The sequence below is a fragment of the Enoplosus armatus genome, chromosome 15, assembly GCF_043641665.1.
Source record: "Enoplosus armatus isolate fEnoArm2 chromosome 15, fEnoArm2.hap1, whole genome shotgun sequence".
NCBI classification, from domain to species: Eukaryota; Metazoa; Chordata; class Actinopteri; order Centrarchiformes; family Enoplosidae; genus Enoplosus; species Enoplosus armatus.
In genome coordinates this window covers 16,629,293-16,651,630 of record NC_092194.1, presented here as the reverse complement: position 1 = coordinate 16,651,630, position 22,338 = coordinate 16,629,293, and the positions used below count along the sequence as shown (strand labels likewise).

Genomic DNA, 22,338 nt, shown 5'->3' with positions numbered 1-22,338 from the left:
CGCAGCTCCGAACAAACAAAACAGATCACTTTCACTCGACCCCACAACATCGCAACATGGCTTCAAAGTGCCCCAAGTGCGACAAGACGGTGTATTTCGGTAAGTGATGCCCGCTTTATTTGGTCCCACCTTTTAAAAATGTAACTTTTGGGTCATGATGGTGATCCCGCTCGTTAGCCGAAACAGACACTTGACAGGGGGGATCGATCTTTTTGGGACAACTTGTTCCGCAGTTTTTGTAATGCTGTAGTTCCTTAATTTACAACTGCCATGAATAGTGTGTCTAATCGGATACAAAACAGTTAATGCCCATTCATTGAAAAAAATATGTCCGCTTCACACAGCTAGAATTAAGCTATGTAAGCTACAGAATTTACATTTACTAAAAATGCCTACTTTTCAAATGAAGTTCTCAATGTAAACATGCAATTTAGCTGCTATCTGTGTTTTGAACAATATCTCGACATACAGTAGGATATTAAAAGTATTTTTGTGGTGTATGTTTGACAGTAGCCACTACTATTGGATCCATAAAGCTCAATATTGCTTTAGGCATTTGTTCAGTTGTGGGAAAAATGTAAACCCTCCCTACATTTCCCAAAGGAATTGCTGTCAAAAGGGAAGCATTCCTTAGATTAGGCATTTTGTTTTAGGCAAATAGTTGCTGGAAATGTAAATGATTCAGAGAGACAAAAGGCTGGAGAGGCAAAGGGATGAATGTAAACAAAAGCCATAAGAGCAAATATTTCAACAAATCTATACTTTTTATTTCATATCAAATGCTCTTAATGGACATGAGAGAGAGAAAATGCCCTGTATGCACTATATTCACAAAACTGGATAAATGATTTATCTTCTTTTGACACTGATCTGTGCCATTTTTAATTTGTTGTGTTTGGTGAACATCCAAGCATGGCAGTTGGCTTTTGGAGGGTTGCTGATGGAAGCCCTTGCCAAGAGTGCAGAAATGCCATATGCTGAGATTGCCCACTCACAGCAGAGGAGCTGGGCAACATCATGCTGCGTCAGTGGGATGAAAACCTGTAAACATGCATCTTCTGCATCCTTGTAAACTAAGATGGGGAAAACAAAAACACCCACTTGGGCAAAGAGCTTTGAGTCACACTTAAGCACAGCGAGGATGATGGCATCTTATATTTACAATAACAGATGTTTGCAGTGAAGGAAATAAGAGCACACACAGATAAGAGCAAAGCAGAGGATTAAAGGAGCTCAGGTCATGAAGATAAACAAAAATTTACATCTCTGCTTTGAATCTCAAGGCTGCACGTGATATGCACCCTGTTCAGTTTAGTTTTCTGGAATATGCTGTTGTCCCGTTGAAGCCTGAATAATCCCGTGTTTATGTTTGGCTGCATGCTGGGAACAAAAAAATGCGTTCTTCGGTGCTGATCTTTTCTACACTTCACAGCACACATCGGAGCTGTCACGGGGGTCAAAATCAATTATGTGAGTGGATGGCAGTTCTCTTACGTAACAGCAGTGGCAGCAAACATCACAGCTGCTGCTTATGCTCTGCTGTGGGTCCTGAGAGTCACGGTGGTGTGGAATAATATCTGCGCAAATAAGATTTATATTCCTCCAATACAGATTTTATGCATGTCCGAGTATTCATTTGTGTTGAAGCCTTAATTCGCCGCAGCGAGTGAGTCACAGCTTCTCTGTGATTTATGTTATTTTTTTATGTAACATACTGAGATTCATCCTGGCTGAGTTATTTTTGGTTGGGGTGTGTCTTAAATGGGTGTTGAGCGCCCAGGGCTGAGTCGACTGTAAGGATGATGAGGATGATGAATGTCTACTAGGAACCAGCATGGGTGGAATCAGCTGCACACGTCAGGGAGGATGGAGAAAGTGAGTGGGGGAGTGTTAATGACAAAGTTTGCAAGGGAGGCTGTGAAACCTATAACAAGGCATGGGAGAGGTCAGGGTGGGGGAAAGTTCAGCCTGTGCTGCTGAAGCACCAACATGATGTCAGTGAGCTCAGCAGCTCCACCTACATACATCCTCCTTTCAGCCACTTAGCTCTCCAGAGATGCAAGAAAACTTTCAGGTTAAAGACAGAAAACATGCATGAATGAGGGAGTAAAGTGGAAAAAAGTCCCTTCCTTCTGATCTACACCAGGACATGTGTTATTGATAGAGAAAACTGTCTATTTCCCGTCCCATTTTCTCCCATTTTTTTCTTTTTGTGGTGGTTCGTGGTGTGCTATATAGAGCAGTGATTTGCCCACCCTGCAGTTACCCACCTGGTCCTCCAGCTGGTGTTGCCCAGTATTGGATTTAGCAGGCAAAGGCGTCTTTAACACTTGACTCTCCTCCCTTACTTCTGCAAAAAAAGACGTCATGTCACATGGCAGCGGTGAGCCACAGTCTGGGATTGACATTCTTTTGGTTTCAGGGAAATGTGTTTTTATTATTTTCCGTCCGTTACTTTAATGGACAGCTGTTTCATGGTGGTGACGGTTCATTTTCATCGCCACTGAAGGCAAATGTTGACTGCTGCTGCCGCTCTCTTTGCCTGTGAAGTTTCTACAACCTCAAGTGCAGGAAACCGTCGTTTGTCGCTGGCGTTAAAAGAATGTGAACATCTTACTTTTTAATTGTAGGGTTGGCTGACTTCAAATTCCCAGCGTCCACATTGTGGCCTCGCATCTGTTAGTTCCTGTGGTACAGAGATGCTTAGAATACGCCAGGGACAATTGGCTGACATGTGACCCAGTCCCAGTGGAAACACACTGTTAGCGTGTGATAGAGTCCATGCAGGACACAACACAGCATGGCTCACTAAGTCTCCCGGCTCCGGGACCCAAATTCAACTCTTGTGCACGACAAATTGGAGCAATGCATCTTTGTGCAGCTAAGTGAATAAATGAGAACTTAATGGGAACTAATGGTGCTCTGCTGTGAGTTTCTCTTTCTCTCTTTCATTCACCAATTCCTCTCACTCTGGCTCTGTTTCCTCTTCTTCAATCACTTGCTCCTGCCTCAGTCCCTGAATTCCCTCGATTTTTTTTTAAGTACAGGGACTGAGGGAAATGGGGTGAGATGGCTCGCTTTTATTTAAATGGAGACTCTCAAAGTGCCTCATGCATTATAATGAGAAACGACATCTCTATTCACACAAAGCTCTTTCTGTCTCTGTGCACGTTTGTCTTTCCAGCGAGGCAGAATACCTCCGTCCTCTAAGCCTGGCGATACGTTTCCCACACACCTCTTTTTATCCCGCTTTTACCCCAAACATCCACACAATACCCTTTTTTTCCCCTTCTCCTCTCTTCTGTCAACGCTAGAGTACCCTGTTTTCCACTTGGGTGCCCAGTGGGCTGTGTGAATGTGCCTCGTCAGTTATGTAACATCATTTCTTGAGTTGTTGCCTCCTGCTCATTGCCATTGCATAACCTGCCAGCTACTGTGCACCAGTCAAAGAAGGTCCCTTTTCTCTGCCTTTTTGAGGCACAAATATGATCCCCTAATGGAGATGGCATTAAGCTTGGTGCTGAAAGCCAGCCCCCCCGAACACAGGTGAAACAATTCCACCTTGCAGCAGAATGACCTGTTACATAACAGCGGAGGCACAGAGGAACAAGAGTGGTTGTCTAGTTCCTCCAAATGACTCACAATTTAAAGTTATAACCCTGAGTATTTTTAATTATATCAAATCTCATTTTTGATTTTATTTATGCAAGCTAGACACACTTCCAATGAAGGCTGAACACTGGCCTTACATTTCTTTTCTGGAAGCATATTGGACAAAACGCAGAAAATTTGATAACAAAACAAATGAAAAAACAAGAAAATTAGATTCACAATGGTACAGACTGAAGCGTTCACCCCAAAGGCGCTACAGCAAAGAGTTTGTGCGAGGAAGACTGTAGACTGAAGAACAGCACGTAATCCTAAAGTGCAGCTAGTTAGGATTCTTCATAGTAAATTAAAACACTCTGATCATGAATTTTCTAAGCTGGCATCCCCGTCCTGTGTGATATTTTCTGCCATGCTTGAGATTTTGGGTATCCAGAGATAGCATGTAAATCACGTGTAAAGTCAACGAGGCAACGAGGCTTCAATGCAAACTGAAAATATTTAATTTGAATGTAACATTTGCACTTGACCTCTGGCTTTGTGACTTCGAGACAGGAGGGAAAAGGGGAAAGATTGGAGAAAAATTACTGAAAGAATTGGAGTTCATGCGAAGTTCTGAGATCAGCCTGAGTCTGAGCTGTCTCATAAACACAAATACACACTTAGTGCGTACATTGCAAGCTAACTCACAGCTACACAATCTGTACATTTCTTAACTTAAATGTCTTTTCAGCACTTTCAAAGGGAACTACTCCACTTGACCACATGCTCATGTAGACGCAGTCGTTTTTATTACTCCACTTTACAAGACTTCATTGATTTATGCCTCTGTCATGTGATGTTTACCCCTCAAGGGCTGATCATCCTTCTAACTAATATTCCAGTGATACAGTCCAGGGGCCTCATTACAGAAGCTTCTTACGTCTGAATCTTATCTCAGTTTAGGATATTACAGAAACATGTTTCCTAACTGGATCTTATGTTATCATAGGAATTAAGTTCTTACAGAACTGTCCTAACTGAAGAATTTCTTAAGTTAGGTGGAACAACATGAACACAGAAATATTAAGATTGAAAGGCTACTCAAACCATATGATGACGCTTTAAATTTCCCGGACCATGTATTAATGGGGATGTATCGACTGCCAAGACAATCAATTTTGAATTTGACAGCAATGGTAGACTTTATTTTTTCCCGCGCCTACAGTCCTCAAAACTCTGTATACTGACCTGACAGCATCCGCCACCTCTTGCCACTTCAAATGATGGCTGATAATTGGGAAAAAAACGTTCCAAAAAGGTGGAGTTTCCTCGCCTCCACCGACACGATTAATGCCTCCAACTCATCTAAGCTAAAACTGAACACCTGTCTTTTCTTGTCCATTACAGCAAGCTAGCTAGCCAGTGACGAGTAAGGTGAGACAGCCGTTGATATTCTGTTCTAATCAAAGATGCAGGCATGACTGGATGAGTGTCGATTGAAGAATCAAGTTTACAGTTTAGTTAAGATAAGATACTTATCCTATCTTTGAAACTTCAATGAAGACGGGTCAGGCAGTTTTTTTTGTAATGAGGCCCCTGCTTCGTCGTTTGAAGACATGGTCCACTACTCTGTAAGCTAGTCATGCAGATCTACAGATCCCTGTAGCTGGGACACAGTGTCCTGACCAGTTAGAGATGAGGTGCATTGGTGGGCAGGCAGTCCCAGGGGTTCAGGGAGGACGAGCAAGTCACCGAGTCAGGGACTGTGGAGCAGCGCTTTGCCTGCGGCTCCTCTGACCAGCGCAGACAGGATGCGAGTTAACTGCAGCCCATTTACGTCAGCCTGCAGGATTCACGAGGTCGGCCTCTTTTATTCACAAAGGGGGGGGGGGGGGGCCTGGGGAGGAAACCTCGCCTTGGCTGAGGCGACAGACGACCTCCAGAGCTAAGTTTTGCCACAGGGTTGCATCAGCCACAGGGAGAGACGGATCCAAATATGTGTTTCCTAGTGGCTCTTTAGCATCGGCCCCTCATCCTGCAGTCACTGTGAGGACCACAGAGAGCTGCATGCATACATTGACCCTGACCAAATCAATTTGTAACACACCACTGCCGGGGTCAGAACCAGCACAGGATGATCTTTTCAAACTCTTTTTCACAACTTCTTTGCCATTTTGTTTAAAATATTCCAATATAGAGATAGATAGATTATTAATCACGTGTAATTGATTAGTACACATTCAATGTGTAAACATTCAGTTTCTAGCTTTTCCAGTTTGAGGATTTGCTCCTTTTCTCTGTTTTTATACTTTATCTTTGGGTTTTTGACTCTTGGTCGGACAAAAGAAGACATCTGTATAATAATCGCTAGTTGCAGCTCTGAAGTACTTAATGCAAGAATTTCATATATCATTATAGTATAAATCGTATTGGATTTCCTAACTTATGCTCATACAAAATAATACATTGGAAGAAGACACCTTGTTCTCTGGGAACTTGCCTTCAGAATTTCTCCTTATTTTATGGCATTTTACAGACAAAGCAGTTAGTGAATTAAGCCAAGAAATGATCAATTGGTCAATCAACAATGAGTTTATAGTTTTAGCTCTACAATTTTGGCATATTGCCTGTAAACATCTAATTTCTTTGGCAAAGCCTCTTAATGATCAATCATCAATCATTAATCATTTTAATCACAATACGTAGCGTTATTATTTTAGGTGTAATTACGTAAACCTGTTACTCAGACATCATAGAAAATGTTGTGATCGTGTGAATTGAGCATTCTGAAATTGTGCACAGGTTGTCCCCACACTCATTAAAAGACACTGTTGTTGGTCGAGTATGTGATGAATGAGTTTGTTTAATGCCCAACTCCTTCAAAGCCGCTTCCCCTGGTGAGGTTGAATGCCCCTGTGTGCCCGAATGAATGGCGATTGTCTCGTAAGTTAAGTAAAAGGTCACCAGTCCTTGAGGGTGTTTGTACTCCAGAGAACAGAATAGTTGGAGGATGCAGAGAAGGAAACACAGGCTGCTTGTTTTTTCCTTTGGTACATCTCTCTTGAGATATGAGCCGGGGTATTTCTTTACTAAGTGTACCTCCCGTGTTTGGGTCCTGCTTTGCCTTTTGGGCCTCCAGTCAGACTCAGTCAGTCAGGTGTGTGGTGTTTATTAGGACGTGCTGTTATCACACTGCTGTGACAGAAAAACACCCGCGTGGACTCAGCTGTCACTGATAGATGAAGGGAATGAGAAAGAGGATGGGCAGAGGGCAGTGTGTTATTTGTGTGTGTGTTTTGGTTTATGAGTGTGTTTTGGACGGGTTTATTGTGGGAAGAGCTGAACAGATGGGTCCACGTTACCAGAGGGCGCAACAGAACACGATCCAGCCAACCGTGACTTAGAGATATTTACAATAACATCGGTTACATCATGAACATTACAGAGGCGTGTTCATGAGCTTGTGATTTGACGCCTCATCTGTGACAAACTGATTGAGAATATGGTCAGAAACTGTAGGTTTTTATATAGCAATGAGGACTTTACGCTCGTGCTTCATTAAACTGCGTTACATCTATTTACACTTCTCTTAAAGCCGTTAAACAACCAGACACGGCGTCCTTTACAGTTGTTGAGGATTTCATCTCCTCCTGCAACACACCAAGCAGCGGCCATGGCTGCTCTGTCGAACGCATTAGATTTCCCCCCGTTGCACCCTGATCGAATTATTGACTGATAAGAGAGCACCCATATGACATTTCAGAGCCCAACCCTGTGGCAGACATTCCTGCCGCGTTGGCATGCTGGGAGTTTAGCTGTATAAATGTTGTTCTGTTGCAACTTTTTAGGCTTTAAGTAAGACAGCGATTTCCTCCCGAGCCAGGGGCTGAATCTCAGTCCGTCGTCAGCTGTAGCGTTTGGGCGCAGCTGCCCTGTCACTGTTGATGATTAAGCAGCCATAATTAAGTCATTTGGAGAAATGGGCCGTTAATGTTTTCCCGCTTGTTAAAGTTCTGTTGCTGTCCAATTACAGTGTGCGTTGTTGACCATTTGCTGCAGGCCTGCTCCCATGCTGCTCCTCTCACGGGCTGTCTGTACATAATTTAGTTTCACTCTTAACATGATCTGAAGTGTAACAGAATCATGAAACAGGACAAACAGAATAAATCGAGTTATAACCTGCTTGGAGTTCTCTGATGTACTTGAATCTTTGCAAGCAGAATGGATGCTCTCACCCACTGGAATATCACGAGTCATTCGTTTTCAAAGATACTGAATCCATTTGATGTTTTTACCCTTTGCATTAGATGTCTTATGACTCCAATTTGCCCGAAATAAAGTTAGGCCCAATTGAGGATTTCTCTTCATCAAAGACCAGGACTGTCCCTATCTAATGCTTTGTGTCGGCTCCTGATAAATCTTTTGAGTTATGGCCTGCTATGGTGGATAATATGTCATCAGAACAGTAGAAAAAGCCAAATTTTTAAGAATGAAATATGACCAAGTGAGGGGAAACTGTGATTTCTCATTAGTTGTGGTCTTTCACAGATCACAGTTCAAAGCATGCCTGCGTGTTTGTAGCTATGAAATGCATTATGGCTGAAGTGTGAATATGTCTGACCTTATTAAATCAGACAGCCATTCACAATTTAAATGCCTTTTCCATTTAGTGAGGTAAAAGCACATAAATCACTTACTCATGCCTTGAGTTTTGAATAGCAAAACGTACTGTGTTTAGATGAGATGTTGCCCCTTCATTTCGTGCCAGTGTAAAGCCAGTGGTAGAGCTAACACTGTCGTAATGCCTTCTTTTTTTTTGGGGGCGTCAAGTAAATTTTTTTGCACTTGAGCCTGTTTGGTAATTTCCTGGCTCCAAATCATCTTAACTGTGCTGAGGCTGGTGGAGTGCCACGGTTGTGTTTATGCACATCGGGTGGTGCAGTGCACAGTTTCGGCACCTATTTCTACATGTTCATGTTTCTTATCACAAACGCAGGCTCTAACGCCAATTTTTGTGGCTTTAGTTGACTGACGTGCACACGTAGGCCTCTTCAGAATCACTTTAGAGTACGTCAAGCTTTGCGTCCTCTCCTCTGATTAATGTTCAGTAACATCAGTGAAACCAAGCACTCGTAAACACTGAGGCTAAATCGGTGAGAAGAGGAGTCAGCAGCAGGCTGTCTCTGTGATTTAAACCATATTGACAATACAATCAGAGAAACCAACCGCAGACGGAAGAGCTTAGACCAGGAATTTACAAATGAAGTTAAGCAGCTTACAGTGGTGCAGGTATCATATGGTTATGGTGATGACCCCTGACCAGCACTTTGTTTCCAGTTTTTCCTCATCCTCCTTTCTGCAGTAGTGTTATTTGTCAGTCAGTGCTTCATATAAATAATGAACATTTATTTTTTACTTGTTTTTTAGAGACACAACGTGATTTCAATAATGGCATCCATGTGAAAAGTCCCACAAATCCACTTTATATTTGGAACACCTCCCAAGCAGCAACCACCACAAATTAAACCAGTACAGCTGTACTAAGTTGTAGTATCTCTAATAGCTAAAACATGTACTATTTTTTAAATCTATTCAAAAAGGTCTCCTGAGCCTATCGCAGTCATCGATTGTGGTTTCTGCTTGTTCCTCATGCCTTTGCTCCACCCAGGCTTTTATGTCTTTAACCAAATTTAGACTTTTTTGACTGCCAAGATGAGCTCTATCCAATCCCACAATGGAGCTCATCCAGTGGGATTGTCAATTCTTCAGCACCTCCATATTTTGGTATGTCATATTAATTGAAAGTGGATTGCTATTGCAGGGTTTCCCCCAGGGAAACTGTTTACCCGAGGTGGAGAGCCACCCAGCTTCTGACGTATCTTGATGAATTTTGTTTTTAGATTACGTCCTAAACAGCAGTCACGCTTACAATATATAGCATTTGTTTGTGAAATAGTGCTGCTCTTTTATTTGCGATAGCAGACACAAATGTCAGGTGAGAAGCTCTACAACTCTTCAGCAGTGATTTCCCAAAGCAGTTCCACTGTTTACATATAGTCACAGGGGAATCCTTTTGTTGTTGTGCTTCTGAGAGAAGGCAAATTGCAGGCTGTCGTGAGAGAATTGGCTAAAAGGATTTGGCACATCCTCATCGATGTTGACAATGTAAATGTGAATATCCGGAGAGACTTCCCTGTGAACAGGAGCTTGTTTGTTTGCACATGTGGGTGCATTTACCCTCAGGTTGTTGCCGTAATGAGGTTGAGGGAGACTTGGTGGCATTTCTGTCGCCTCATTTGTGCCCACACGTTTACTATTTTGGGAGATGAAGAACTGTTCGGTCCATTGGTGCAGTCATTACATCATTTTATTTTTCCTTTTTTGTTTTTAGATGCAAAATGTCAACTGAAATGCCTGTTTTCTGGCTTTATTTTGGTAGTCGGGGCTATACGAAGGATAAAAAGGATAGAAGCTGGGGGTATAAACATCTGGGCCAGAAGCAGATCCCCTCTACCTCCCCCACTCTATAACTCCCAGAACACATAATACAGACAGACAGGCTCACCCCTCTTATAATAACAACTGCCCTTTAAAACAGAGAGCTGTTAAACAGTGGACTTTGTTACTACACAGTCAGAGTCACATCCAGAGGACTGAGGACATACTTGTAAGGCTCTGACGTCTGTTTCCATTCATACGCTGACTTTTCAGATCTGTCTGAAGGTGTGTCTGCGTTCATGAGTTAGTCAATGGCATGAACACACGCACAGTAAATACGCAACATTGAGGACACACACCGGCAGTATTTTTAACACTGTGGAGGTGTCAGGAGGTATGTGGGTATCCTCAGATTTAAGAGGAAGTAAATCACACACACTCACACTCGGAGTTAAACCCCTGCTGGTTCCATTTATGCTCTCTTTAAACATTGTCTGAAGGTGTTTAAAGGGTTAAAGGTGACAAATAAATAATTTAAAAGCTAAACTTACTGAAGAAGTGTGCTCACGCTGAATGTGGCATGCACAAAATGTTTTTAAAATGTTAATTCTCTTCTCTTAGTGAAACATTTTATGGGCATTGAAGTTGAAGCTACTGAAAGTTTAAAGCATCTGTTGAGATGTAATTTCTTAGAGTCAAAGTTCAAGCATTGTAGAGAGTTGGATGTAAGAGATGAAAGCAGCTGAAATGTCAATTAACGAGTAAGTTGAACTGTAAACAATGAGAGTAATTGAAGTTTCAGTTAAAGTTGAAGCATCAGTTGAACTTTTTACAGCGTTAATAGCTGAAGTGTATGTTAGAAGTGTTTGCTAAGAGCAGATGAAGTCAGTTTAATTGTAATTGAAAATTTAGCTTCAACTTCAAGCACTGTAGCGCCAGTGACGGCTGAACTGTGCACACCGTTAATAGTTGGAAGTGTCAGTTGGCATGTAAGCAGTGTTCAGCAGGTTAGACAGACAAAAGCTACTGATCCCATTCATATGTTTCCTTTTAACTGGAGTGGTCGTGTCTGGAGGTTTTGTGGCCATCCTCTGATTCAAGAGCAGAGTATTGATTTTAAAGAGTGATTTATTGCTGGCTTTTTACTCTGAAAAACTGTATCTTTAAGAGTGATTTAACATTTCCGGCAAGTCAGCATTCCTCTGCTCTCAAGTGTTGATGGGAGGTCTCCCCCTCCCTCACCCTGCACCCCATCCCCAGCTATTCTCCAGGGCCTTGTTGTTGGCCATTTGTCTCAGTGTTGTAATTGACAGGAAACTGATTGGAGAGTAAACAGAAACCTCTGCAGGGAGTATTCAGGTCTCCTAAAGCAGTCCTGAGAAGCATTTTCCACACGATACCCGTAACATAATTTTCACATCAAATACAATCAAATTTAACTTTATTATCGAGAGGAGGAAATTCTTTTGGTCAAAGCATCACAAAATTCACAAAATACACATAATAGGAACGATACCAAAGAAAAGCTGTCGTCGCCGTCTAGAGTTACACTTGAGTTTGTTTTCCAGTTTGTTTTGTTTTCTTCTTGTGTATTTTGCGTTCCATGTTGTTCAGAAACTGACTCTCAAATCTTTGATGTCTGATTTAATTTGCTTCCTGACATGATGCTCACACAGGAATTTGACAGTAGTTTTACAGGTTCTGGTATATATGGGGAAACTGGCTAGAGAGTGGAAGTACATGAGGAAGTAATCGTCTGTATGTCGGCTTACAGGCTGTATATGTTTGTGTGTGTTTTTGACTGAGGGTATGTAGGAAACAGACTCCAGTATCCGGCTATTTGTGCCCTGCCTTGATAAGAGAAGGTGTTTCCTCTGCTGCCTGCACGACTCCTTAGGGCCCATTGTGTGGAGGCAGCAGAGATTTATTATTGGAAAGGGTATAATTAGGGTCCCTTGCTTGTCTGGAGGGGCGGTCGGTCTGCGAGACTAGAGAAAAAAGGGGACGGAAATGGGGTTGAAGGGCCGTCTGCAGCAGGATGGGTATACTGTAAACAGGGGGAGGGGTGTGTGTATGTTTGGAGGTGTAACACAAAGGATCTGGGTTAGATGTGGACACCCCCTGCTGCTCCAGCTGGACTGGGACTCACGCCACTGTCTGTCTATCCCGCAATGACATCATTGCAGCATCCTGTGTGGTACACAGGCTTTCCCAGTATTCAACCCCCTCCCCCTCGGAAAGCAATCACTCGATTTCGCACGATGACAGGGTCTCTCCCCTGGGCACAGCAGCCCTAAGATACAGTACAATCATTATTCTGAAGAGTGAAGCAATGAGGGACGTCATCCTTCTTTGCGTTGAGTGATTGAACGGCACATTATAAGACATAGAAAGCCCCCACAATCGATGGAGAACATAAAGGCTGTTGTTCACAGTAATGTATATAAATGCTGCTTTATATCAATGTTTGCACTCACCCCCCGTCCCTTTGTCTGTCTCTTGTCTTTTGTCTTTCATATACAGCTGAAAAGGTGTCATCACTGGGGAAGGACTGGCACAAGTTGTGTCTCAAGTGTGACCGCTGCAACAAGCTCCTGAACGCTGGAGGCCACGCTGAGGTCAGTAAGACACCACTAGTAACTGTACAGTACTGACATTACGTACATCTGATACTAATGTTTGTCTTCACTAGTGCTGCAAGTAACAGTGGAGGAAAGTACTCAAATACATTTCAGAGGGAAATGTTGTACTTTCTACTCCACTACTGTACATTTATTTCAAAGCTTTAGTTACTTTTCAGGTTAAGATTTTACATGTAAAACATATGATCAGTTTATAAAAGAGGATTCATTGTTATGTATTAAAGCGCCAAAGAGTCTATAGAAATGGTAAACTTTAGCACCACGTTGACAGTTAAATTATTAAATAAACTATTAAAATGCTTCTTACACATGACTATTCCTATAATAAATATATATAAATATAACATTCTGAAACATTTTAAGTGCATTTTGCTGCTAATAATGTACTTTTACTTCAGTAAGAATTTGAATGGGGGACATGAAATATTTTTACTTTTCCTTAGTTAAAAGATCTCAATACTTCTTCCATCACTGGCAAATAAAATTTATTTTCATTTAGCAATTATGTAACAGTCCAAACCCAAAGAGATTCCGTTTACAGTGATTTACAGGTTCAGCTTCTTGCTTAAAGGTACTTTGGCAGGGTTTTAAACACAAACCCTTTGGGTGACCGTCAGTCTAACTTGTTAACAATGTAAATAAATGGTGAAATTTTAAACTAAAAACCCCAAGATGTGGGTTTTAACTCTGTAACTGGGGCAGTGATATGGACTCTTGTAGCCTGTATAGCTGTGTGCATGGAGCAGGTCACTAACATTGCCTGGGGTAGGAGTTCACTTCCCACTGAGCCCATTCATGCTTGCATTATATGCACTCAGTGATGCTGTGAAGCATTGTGGTTAAATGTGTCCACCAAATGGCTCATGGTATGCTCTTCTGAATGGACTTTATGGGCTTTTCTCTGTTAATGCAAGTTCTATTTTAGGTTTTTCTTTATAAGATATCAGTATAGTAGTGCTGATCACACGGGATCAAAGGACAACAAACTCCATGTCTTTGCAGTTCATTGACTGTTGTTGTGAAATCTAACAAGGGAAAGTCAGTGCTGCCTGGTCGTGTATTGACCTATTGACAGGTTGTCTCTACAGTTGATCCTCAATGAAAAATGCTAACCATGTGGCATGTTTATACTTTTAGGAAAACATTTAACATTGGCTTTTTTCAGTGTTTAAAACTATGAAAAAGTACAGTTCCGTACACAAGAATACATTTTTATTGAACATCTCTTGACATAGTGTACACTAAGGCACTACAATAAATATCTGGTTCAAGACACTCTGTGATCACGGCACTACATGCAGGGCTAGTTTGTGAACTACTGTAGCAAAAACGAGCTAACCGCTAACACGGCAGCCAGAGGCAAGATGCCATTAGTCAGTCACAATAGCTGTTCCCAGCTTCTTTCCATGTTCTCTGTACTGTGTCGTTTATTCCCCCGCGTTTGTTCTCAGGATTGTGCATAATTTGATTCAATAAAGAGTTATTTATGGAAAGGTGGGGGGCTCTTTGAGCTCTCATAACTGTCTGTAAACCATTCCTCTTTTGTGGAACAGCTTTTACTCCTTAGAATTTAAAAGTGAACGGTGCAACTCAGCTAATAAGCAACGATAGCTTCCTCCATTTTGGACTTTCTGGCTCTTCGTTCCCCCAAAACTCAGTACAATTGAGACGGTTTGCTATTGGTCAATGGTGGCAATGTATGTGTCAAACTTCACCCCCACAAGTGATTCCTCTGATGAAATGTTGCCATTTTAAAAGCTGATGTGACTGGGCCTTTAGACTGGAACAGGTTATTTCCAAGTGTTTTTCAGTAGGTAGAGATATGAAGTATCACAGAACTTGTGTATTTTATACAGGAAATTGCTGAGCGCATGCCTTTTTCCTGCCTTGTTGTGTGTTGTTGTATGTCAATATGAGTTGCCCTTGTGGGAATTTTAACCCCCACAGCGTTACAGGGTGACTTTCTTTCAGATCCTTTTCCCTCTCTCTGTTACGTAATCACACTGCAGTATCACATCTCAACATAGATTCACCCGACTGCGCGCTGCTCACTATCGGGCGCCTTCACCCTGGGGATTTTCTTATCATGCCCTTTTGTCGTTTGCCTTTCATGACCCAGCCAACGATTTCAATTCTCACCCTCTCGCCGTCTCTCTGTACGTGGGTGAATATCACACACACACACACCTCCTGAGTCTCCCGCTCCTTTCTCAGCACAAAAAGGACGTGATCTCAGCGTCTTTGTACACAAAAAGCGATCTCCCTGCAGACCTCAAAGGATGCTGCTCTGCTGTTTAATCTCTGCATGATTACAGTAATGTAGTCACACAATCTCTCTGAGGCCCGCGCTCTCTCGGCCCTCCATCCTCTTCTCCCCCTCCACCCTCGCTCTCTCTCCATGGACAGCGTCCAAATCCTGCCCCGGGCTGCAGCACCATGTCATTCGCCGGACTTTAGTAGGCAAAAACTCAATACTTGATCATCGTCATGGAAACAGAGTGAGGCTGAGAGACATTAGATATATATATGTGTGTAGAAACATTTTTAAAAAAGGGTATATAAAGGGACTGGTTTTCTCAGGGAGGGTGTTTGATGTCATCTCAGGCCTGGTATGCAAAAGGTCCTGACCCTCAGAGCAATGCTGACTGCTTCTTTAAAAGGAGTCGGGGGCAGGATGAAGCCCACTGTGGCCTGTCGTCTGCAGGCCGAAGGAGGGCAGCAGCTTCCTGACGCATACATTCTTCTCCGAGTCATACCTTGGTCAAATCAGACTTTACAGACATTACACTGGAACTTAACCTCCAGTGTTAAACGTCTATAAATCGTACAATTCCATAACAACTGGACAACGTTCACCTGCTCATGGCTGAAAGCTCCAGAACGGCTAATAAATGGACCTTGAGGTGAGATTGTTTGCTGTTTCCAAGGTCAAGAATGAGCTTTGAAGCTCAATCTATAAATCCACTTAGAAACCATAAAAAAGATGCTACTTATAGCTTAAAATCTTGCCTCATGATCATCATATTAACGACGCTGACTCAAGTTACAACTTTTTGACCTCAGCGAGAACGTTTTTTTCCACATATGCCGTATTACTCCCCAATACCTGTGACTTTGATATGTTCCCCTTTAGGGAAAATATGTTTCTGTTACACAAAAGTGTTCATTTAAATAATCCTTCAAAGGAAAAACCATTCTTTGGTTGATTGGAACAAAAACAGACAAGTGTTCAAAGTTGATCCACATTCATTCTGATCCTGAAAACCAGCAAAGAAGTGAGTGGAGTTTGAAGCAATGGGGCTTAAGAGGAAGATGAGGAAGGGGGCAGGTCAGGAAAGAAAAGAAAAGATGGAGAAGACAGATTTTGGTGTCAGGATGTGGGAAGTTAACTTCTGGGAAGAGAGTGGGCTGTGCAGCGATGGATAATCCATTTTTAGGGTCTCTCTGCCTCTTGACGTTTCACAGCCAGAGCCACAGCGATACTGTACGACCGACTGTTAACAGACCTCTCAGTTCACTTGACAAAGAAGCCCTGTGTGTCCCGTCCTGAGAAAGTCATCAGTGCTTAGTCACGGCTTGGCATCGGCGTCCAGACCTTCACGGATCTCATAAATGTCAAACAGGAAGTGTGAAAGGAGTGCGTGGCTGCTTTAAGAGTAGCTGAGCCTGTCACGGTTAATAGATTATTAAAGGTGAGCGAACAATCCTTTTTTTTCTGCCGCACCGTCTTCTGAGGAAAACAAGCTCATGTGGCCAAAGCAGAAGGGATTGTGGGTAATATGTCCCCTTTTTTTCCCTAGCCACCCAGGGCCTGGCGTCTTGCCCGTGGCGTTCGCTTGGTTCTTCTCTTCTTTGGGCATTGGGCTCTGGACCAGTGGCCACCCTGGCCCTCAGCCCTGATCCCCTACCCAAGCTGATCACATGCTCCTGTAATGACCGCCACTTTCCCAGCATGCATCAGCAACAGGCCATCTATGTCTCAGAGTAGCTTCTCTGCCCCTCTCAAGTGGCAGACCTTCATGGGTGTACAGACACGTAGGTTGCACTCAAGTGTAACAGCCGGCGTCATTATTATGTGTTGAGATGGAAAAAAAAAAAGACTTGTCTCCGTTTTTGGACACAATCTCTCCATCTCCTCCCCCCCCCACGGTAAAAAAGATCAAAACCAAAATATATGATGTCAGAAAAATGCGTTAAAAGTATGACTTCACATCACATGTCATGGTTTCACATTAGTGTCATCAGGTTGTTTTTTTGGTATTCTCACATCCCTTTTGAGTCCGTTTGTTTTTCTGTCTCCTCCACAGCACGATGGACGGCCCTACTGCCACAAACCATGCTATGCTGCCCTCTTTGGGCCAAAAGGTAAATTTCATTTTATTCTACATAAACGACTTCACATTCACATTGTTAAACACAGCATGCAGTATGTTGTTATCTGTTTATGTATCTCTAAACCTTGTCTGTACTCTCTTATTGCTCTTCTTCTTTATCTATCTTTAACTGGATTTGTTGTCGACTCTTTTATAGTGTGTGACATTCATCTTAGTCTGTTAATGTTCTTTGTATTTATTGTTGTGATGTTTTTACGCTGCCCTTTTTGAAAAAGAGACTTTAATCACATTTACCTGGTTGAATAAAGGAAAAAGAGTGTGTAGTATGAAGGCCTAAAATGATTTAAAGTAAATATAAAAAAAGCTGAAATTAATACATAAATAGATCAATGTTTTAATGATTAAATAAAATAATAAACAGAAGAATACATAAATGCATTACATGAATGAAGAAATGTCAAATGTATTTATTTACATTTTCACAAAACTACATTCATTTACTTCTATATTTATGTGCCTGTATGTTAATTACCTTCTACTGATGTTAGCTAGCTATTCTTTTATTTATTTTACAGAATTTTAGTTGGAGGTTTCAGACTATTCAGACATCAGCAGAGTCACTTACAATATTTTAGTGCCGATCTCAATGTCAAATTAACATTTCTTACTCTTTGTTTGCAGTTACTGATGATGATGTTTTCTTTCTCCTTCTACCTTTCCAGGTGTGAACATTGGTGGAGCCGGCTCTTACGTGTACGACACTCCAGCCAACAACAACCCGTCTCCCACGAGTGTGGATTCAGCTTCCAAAGCTGAGGAGAAGCGAGTGTTCGCACCCAAGGCAGCATCGAAAGGTAAACGAGAGAATTCATGCCGTATTTAAAGTAAATTGTGGATCTATCTGCAAGTGTTGACTGGAAAAAAAGCTACTGGATTTTGATGTTTTCAAGAAGCTGTCAGTCTGCTGACTCAATGATAAGAACATCGATAAACAAAGTCTTTTGGGACTTGAGGAGGGACTTTTCTCAGACGTGTTAGATAGTGTGTTCTGGGAAATCCCTGTCAGCAGGAACAAAATCATTTTATCTGCTGTCTTCATTGATTTGTCTCTGCTGTGCAGATTTGAGTTAGTGGCTGTTTTCCATCCACTTGGTTGTTGAAGCCAGAAAACTCAGCTGTTATTTAATTTGTTACCTTTTGTATCTAAATCCTTTCAATGTGTGGGGGTGAAAATTTGGAAAAGGCTCTCCAGATGACATGAAATCTTAGGAGTCTTTTACAGTTTTTAAAAACGTGTGTAAAAACTTTATTTAATCAAATGGAAAGAGAGAGACAGGTGAACATCTTTTAATATTTTAGTACAGTTTGTATAATGTGTAATACTGTATCACAACTTTCAGTCAGTAATGTAGCGGGGGCACAGCAGTCTTTGATGTTGCCAGGACTACTATACCATAATCCAAGATATTTTAACTTTTAGTGTTTAAATGAATACACTTTTTTGTTTTATATTCTTTTATTGTAGTTTATAGTTTGTTTTATGTTGTTCGTTTTTCTGCATGTTTATGTTTGATGTAGGATTGAGTCTTTTGTTTGTTTGTTTGTTTTTGGTGAATATGTGCAAATGTTTGTCATGTGTAGGTTGTTTTTATAATCAAATCAAACCAGTGCCTTTGCCTTTTGGCGCCACCTGCAGTTCGAGGCACAGCACTACATTAATGCCAACCCTCCATTGGCTCACATGATTGGCTGTTTTAAGAGGGAGTGAATGAAGTGTTTTAACTTGGAAACTAGAATATTTAGATGGGCAAAATCAGCCTCTTTACTCAATAATTCCCTCTTGAAACATATAAAAGCTGTTCAGTGCTTGGCTCAATCTTACTTTTATACCCCTACATTATTAGTACACTGGATTTCACACCTAATCAGGAAGGATTAGTGGTGTAATGTGTCTGTAATGTGTCAGCAGCTGGCAGCATCACTACTTTTTCCGGAGAGGCCAACCTGTGTCCCCGATGCAGCAAGAAGGTGTATTTTGGTAAGTAGTTTCCGCATTTCCAAGAAACAAGGTGAGGCAAAAGGTGTGAACGTGCAAAGCGGTTGCCACGGCATTTCACAGGTGTTTGTTTGTTTGTATGTGTGTTTGTCACAATAGCTGAGAAGGTGACATCGCTGGGCAAAGACTGGCATCGACCCTGCCTGCGCTGTGAGAGGTGCAGCAAGACTCTGGCTCCTGGCAGCCACGCAGAGGTGAGGAAAACAAGAAAGAACAAAATAGAAAGACAAATACATAAGAAATGCTGTGATAGAAATACACTGTAACGTGTACCCTCTAAATACAACTGTTCTGCCATTAAGTCGGACTGTTTTGATGCCTATAATGTTCAGTTTTTCACTGTCATAGAGGAGTTGATTATATAGTTAGTGGTGGTGTTGTACTGGACTGCTTTATAGGTGGTGTTTCTAATATTCGGACCCCCTCAACACCACCTTTAACTGTGACCTCAGCAATAAACATTTCTGACAAACTGAACATTACAATCTTTGTAAAGATACATGTTACGGCAGGGCTGTTGTATTGGACTGCATTAGATTGTACTGTACCTAATAAAGTGGCCACTGAGTATAAAATGCTCTATTTTAAAAAAACAAATGAGGGATTTGGCAGCGACGTGACACAGAGCATGTCTTCCTGATGCACATGAAGGCAACCAGTGTCCACAAAAAAGGGGATTGAATTCCAAAAAGTTCTGTTTTGTCAAAGTTCAAAGGTTAAGAAACCTTTTTGGCTACTAGATTAAAAACAAGATCAACGTGTTATCGACCGCACACCGGGTTCCCTCAGGGTCAAACAATCACACATTCAGACAAGTGAGTTAATTACAACATCCAGCTCCCTCATTACACCTGTAATCAATACTCACTAAATAAACTCTAAAGACTGTATGTATACAAGTAAATTCTCTTGAAATCATATATCAACACCAGTAGATTTATCCCAAAAAGAGAAGAAAAAGAAAGAAATTGAAAAGACATAAAGCATAAAAACAGAAGAAAAAGACAAAAAAAAGAAGAAGAGATAAATGAAACAAAGAAAACAGGGATAACTGCAGACAAATGGGAAGTCAACACCTAATTCATGTCATGGAAAAGGTCAGATATCATCATCAAGACCAGGATATACAAAAGTCTCCCTTTGTAACTTCAGTGACCATCATGTAGCCTTTTTGGGACAGAAAAATAATCCTTTTCATTGTGTTAATGTTTGGGTTTTTTTTCATATTCCAGCATGACGGCCAGCCCTACTGCCACAAACCATGCTACGCTGTCCTCTTCGGGCCCAAAGGTAACCGCTAGGGGGTGCTGTCAACCCACCGATTATCAGCTACACTTGAAAACAGAATGTCGTTTGTGTCTGAGCACTTGCTGCACACGTTGCACACAAACAAGTGTTACTCAAGAGTCATTTCACCATAACAGCGGCTTCTTGAGCCTGTACAGGAAATGTTTTGCAACCTCTCCTGCTCAATGTGTACCTTCTCTTGCCCTCTCCTTTAACCCCCTGACAACCCACTGCTGTCCCTGTGGTTTTTCCAGGCGTGAACACTGGTGGTGTGGGCAGCTACATCTATGACAAGGAGCCCAGTGCAGTGACCGAGCCTTGAACCTTTGTCCCCCTCAGCCTCATCCCTCTTCTCTACACAACACTGACCATCAACCACAGTATTATTTGTAACCTTTTTTCTCTTCCCCCACCTGTGCGTTCATACCTGAGACAACCAACCTCCTGCTCCAGATCCTTTTCTCCTTTATTCTGATCCGTTCCCGGCAGATTTAGCACCATGAGGAATGATTTTGAATTGCCGAGACATGTGTTATATGTATTTGCTGGAGGAGAGCCCTCAGCACAGCCACATCCAGCATCCCCACATGATTGCTAAAGGTTATTACACACCATTCAAATCATGTTTTTGCCATGTTTACACAATCATAAATGTATGTGAACGCATTAAACGTCACCACAGAAAAATAAGAAGGTGTTATATTTCAATTTTGTACCCTGACCGCAGTGTGATTGAGGATGAGATGACGTATGTTTAAAGAAAACATTGGATAGAAAGTGATTCTCAGGTGGAGGTGCAGAGCGTTGACAGTGGCGTGTTGACAGCCAGAGGAATTTCACCTCGGAGGCTGCACCACGCACAGGTGGTGCTCGGCAGCACCGTGCCAATAAATCTGTATTTTATAAATGCCATATTTACAGTTTGGCTGCCTGACAACATTCCTTATGTGAAAAAAGTGAGATTCTGTTTTACAAAATAGCGGGAAAGTGGATCTCTCAGGCGACTGTTACATGATTTTCAACATCCACGAGGCTGTATTGAGTCAACATGAGTTTATTTTACTTTTGAGAATACGTTAATAACCTGTTTTATGTCAATATAAATAATAAGCTATGATTTGCAAATAAATAACACAAACGTTTTGTCCCAGTTGTTATACTTAATACCATTTTTAAAGTGTGGCAGAATGTGGCTGAAGTTTTGGGAAGCGGGGAGAGAAACATGTATTTATTACTTTAATTCAAGGCCTTTAAATTCCATTAGACATTGTACTACTACCCTTTTATGGGACTGATTATGAAGGAGGTAAAACGAGGCAATGTAAGCTGTATAAATCTCTACGATCAAGATTTTTATTGTTATTTTCAAATAAATAACCCTGCTGTTATTTTCCAAGAGATGACGCACGATATTTTTAAGTATTGTATTGTATTTTATTTTTTTTTTGCCGTTAGCAGAAACAGTAGCTTAGCTCGTAGAAACAAAGGCACTGCAGACAAGTCATTCTGTAAGAATGTGCATCCTAGTATTATTGTATGACTGTTACTGTGTTTGTTTTATTACCTGTTCATAGACACTGCAGGGCTCACTGTAGAACTGAAACGCAGCACTTCAGCCCTGCTGCATTCGTCTTTTTAATCCCTCAAATAAATATTTCGGGAACTCTTCATCTGTGTTATTACAATTATTGTTCGACTGATTTTAAACTCCCTTTTCTGTTCATGAATTTCAATAAACGAACACTACATGTTGTGTGAGTTTTGTGGTTTTGTTGTCTAATTATCAGTTATTAGTTTAAATTTGACATGACAGAAAGTAAAAAATCAAGCATTAACTGAGCCGTACTGAAGACTATGTGTTTGTTTTTACATGTACTTGTCTTCAATTCACTCCCAGTCTGACCTGTGAATACTATAAAGTACTTCAGATTACAGTCATGTGATTGAAAGGCCGCCAGCAAAAGCAGGGGAAGCTCTCGTACAAATAATACTG

The 22,338-nt window shown here is 41.5% G+C and overlaps 1 protein-coding gene across 1 annotated transcript; it reads left to right on the top strand.

Moving 5' to 3' along the window:
- Positions 1–22,092, top strand: crip2 (cysteine-rich protein 2). The gene is made up of 8 exons (XM_070919816.1): positions 1–99; positions 12,550–12,644; positions 16,976–17,033; positions 17,725–17,856; positions 18,972–19,040; positions 19,158–19,252; positions 20,291–20,348; positions 20,600–22,092. Exons 1-8 carry the CDS (start codon positions 57–59, stop codon positions 20,665–20,667), a joined length of 618 nt encoding a protein of 205 aa, XP_070775917.1. The 5' UTR covers positions 1–56; the 3' UTR covers positions 20,668–22,092.
- Positions 22,093–22,338: the final 246 nt, after the last annotated feature.

Bases quoted from the DNA above. Each gene is read 5' to 3' on its own strand.
- crip2 (XM_070919816.1), top strand. From the start codon at position 57: ATGGCTTCAAAGTGCCCCAAGTGCGACAAGACGGTGTATTTCG. The intron at 100-12,549 runs GTAAGTGATGCC...TTTCATATACAG, and splicing joins CGACAAGACGGTGTATTTCG to CTGAAAAGGTGTCATCACTG. The intron at 17,034-17,724 runs GTAAATTTCATT...CTACCTTTCCAG, and splicing joins TGCCCTCTTTGGGCCAAAAG to GTGTGAACATTGGTGGAGCC.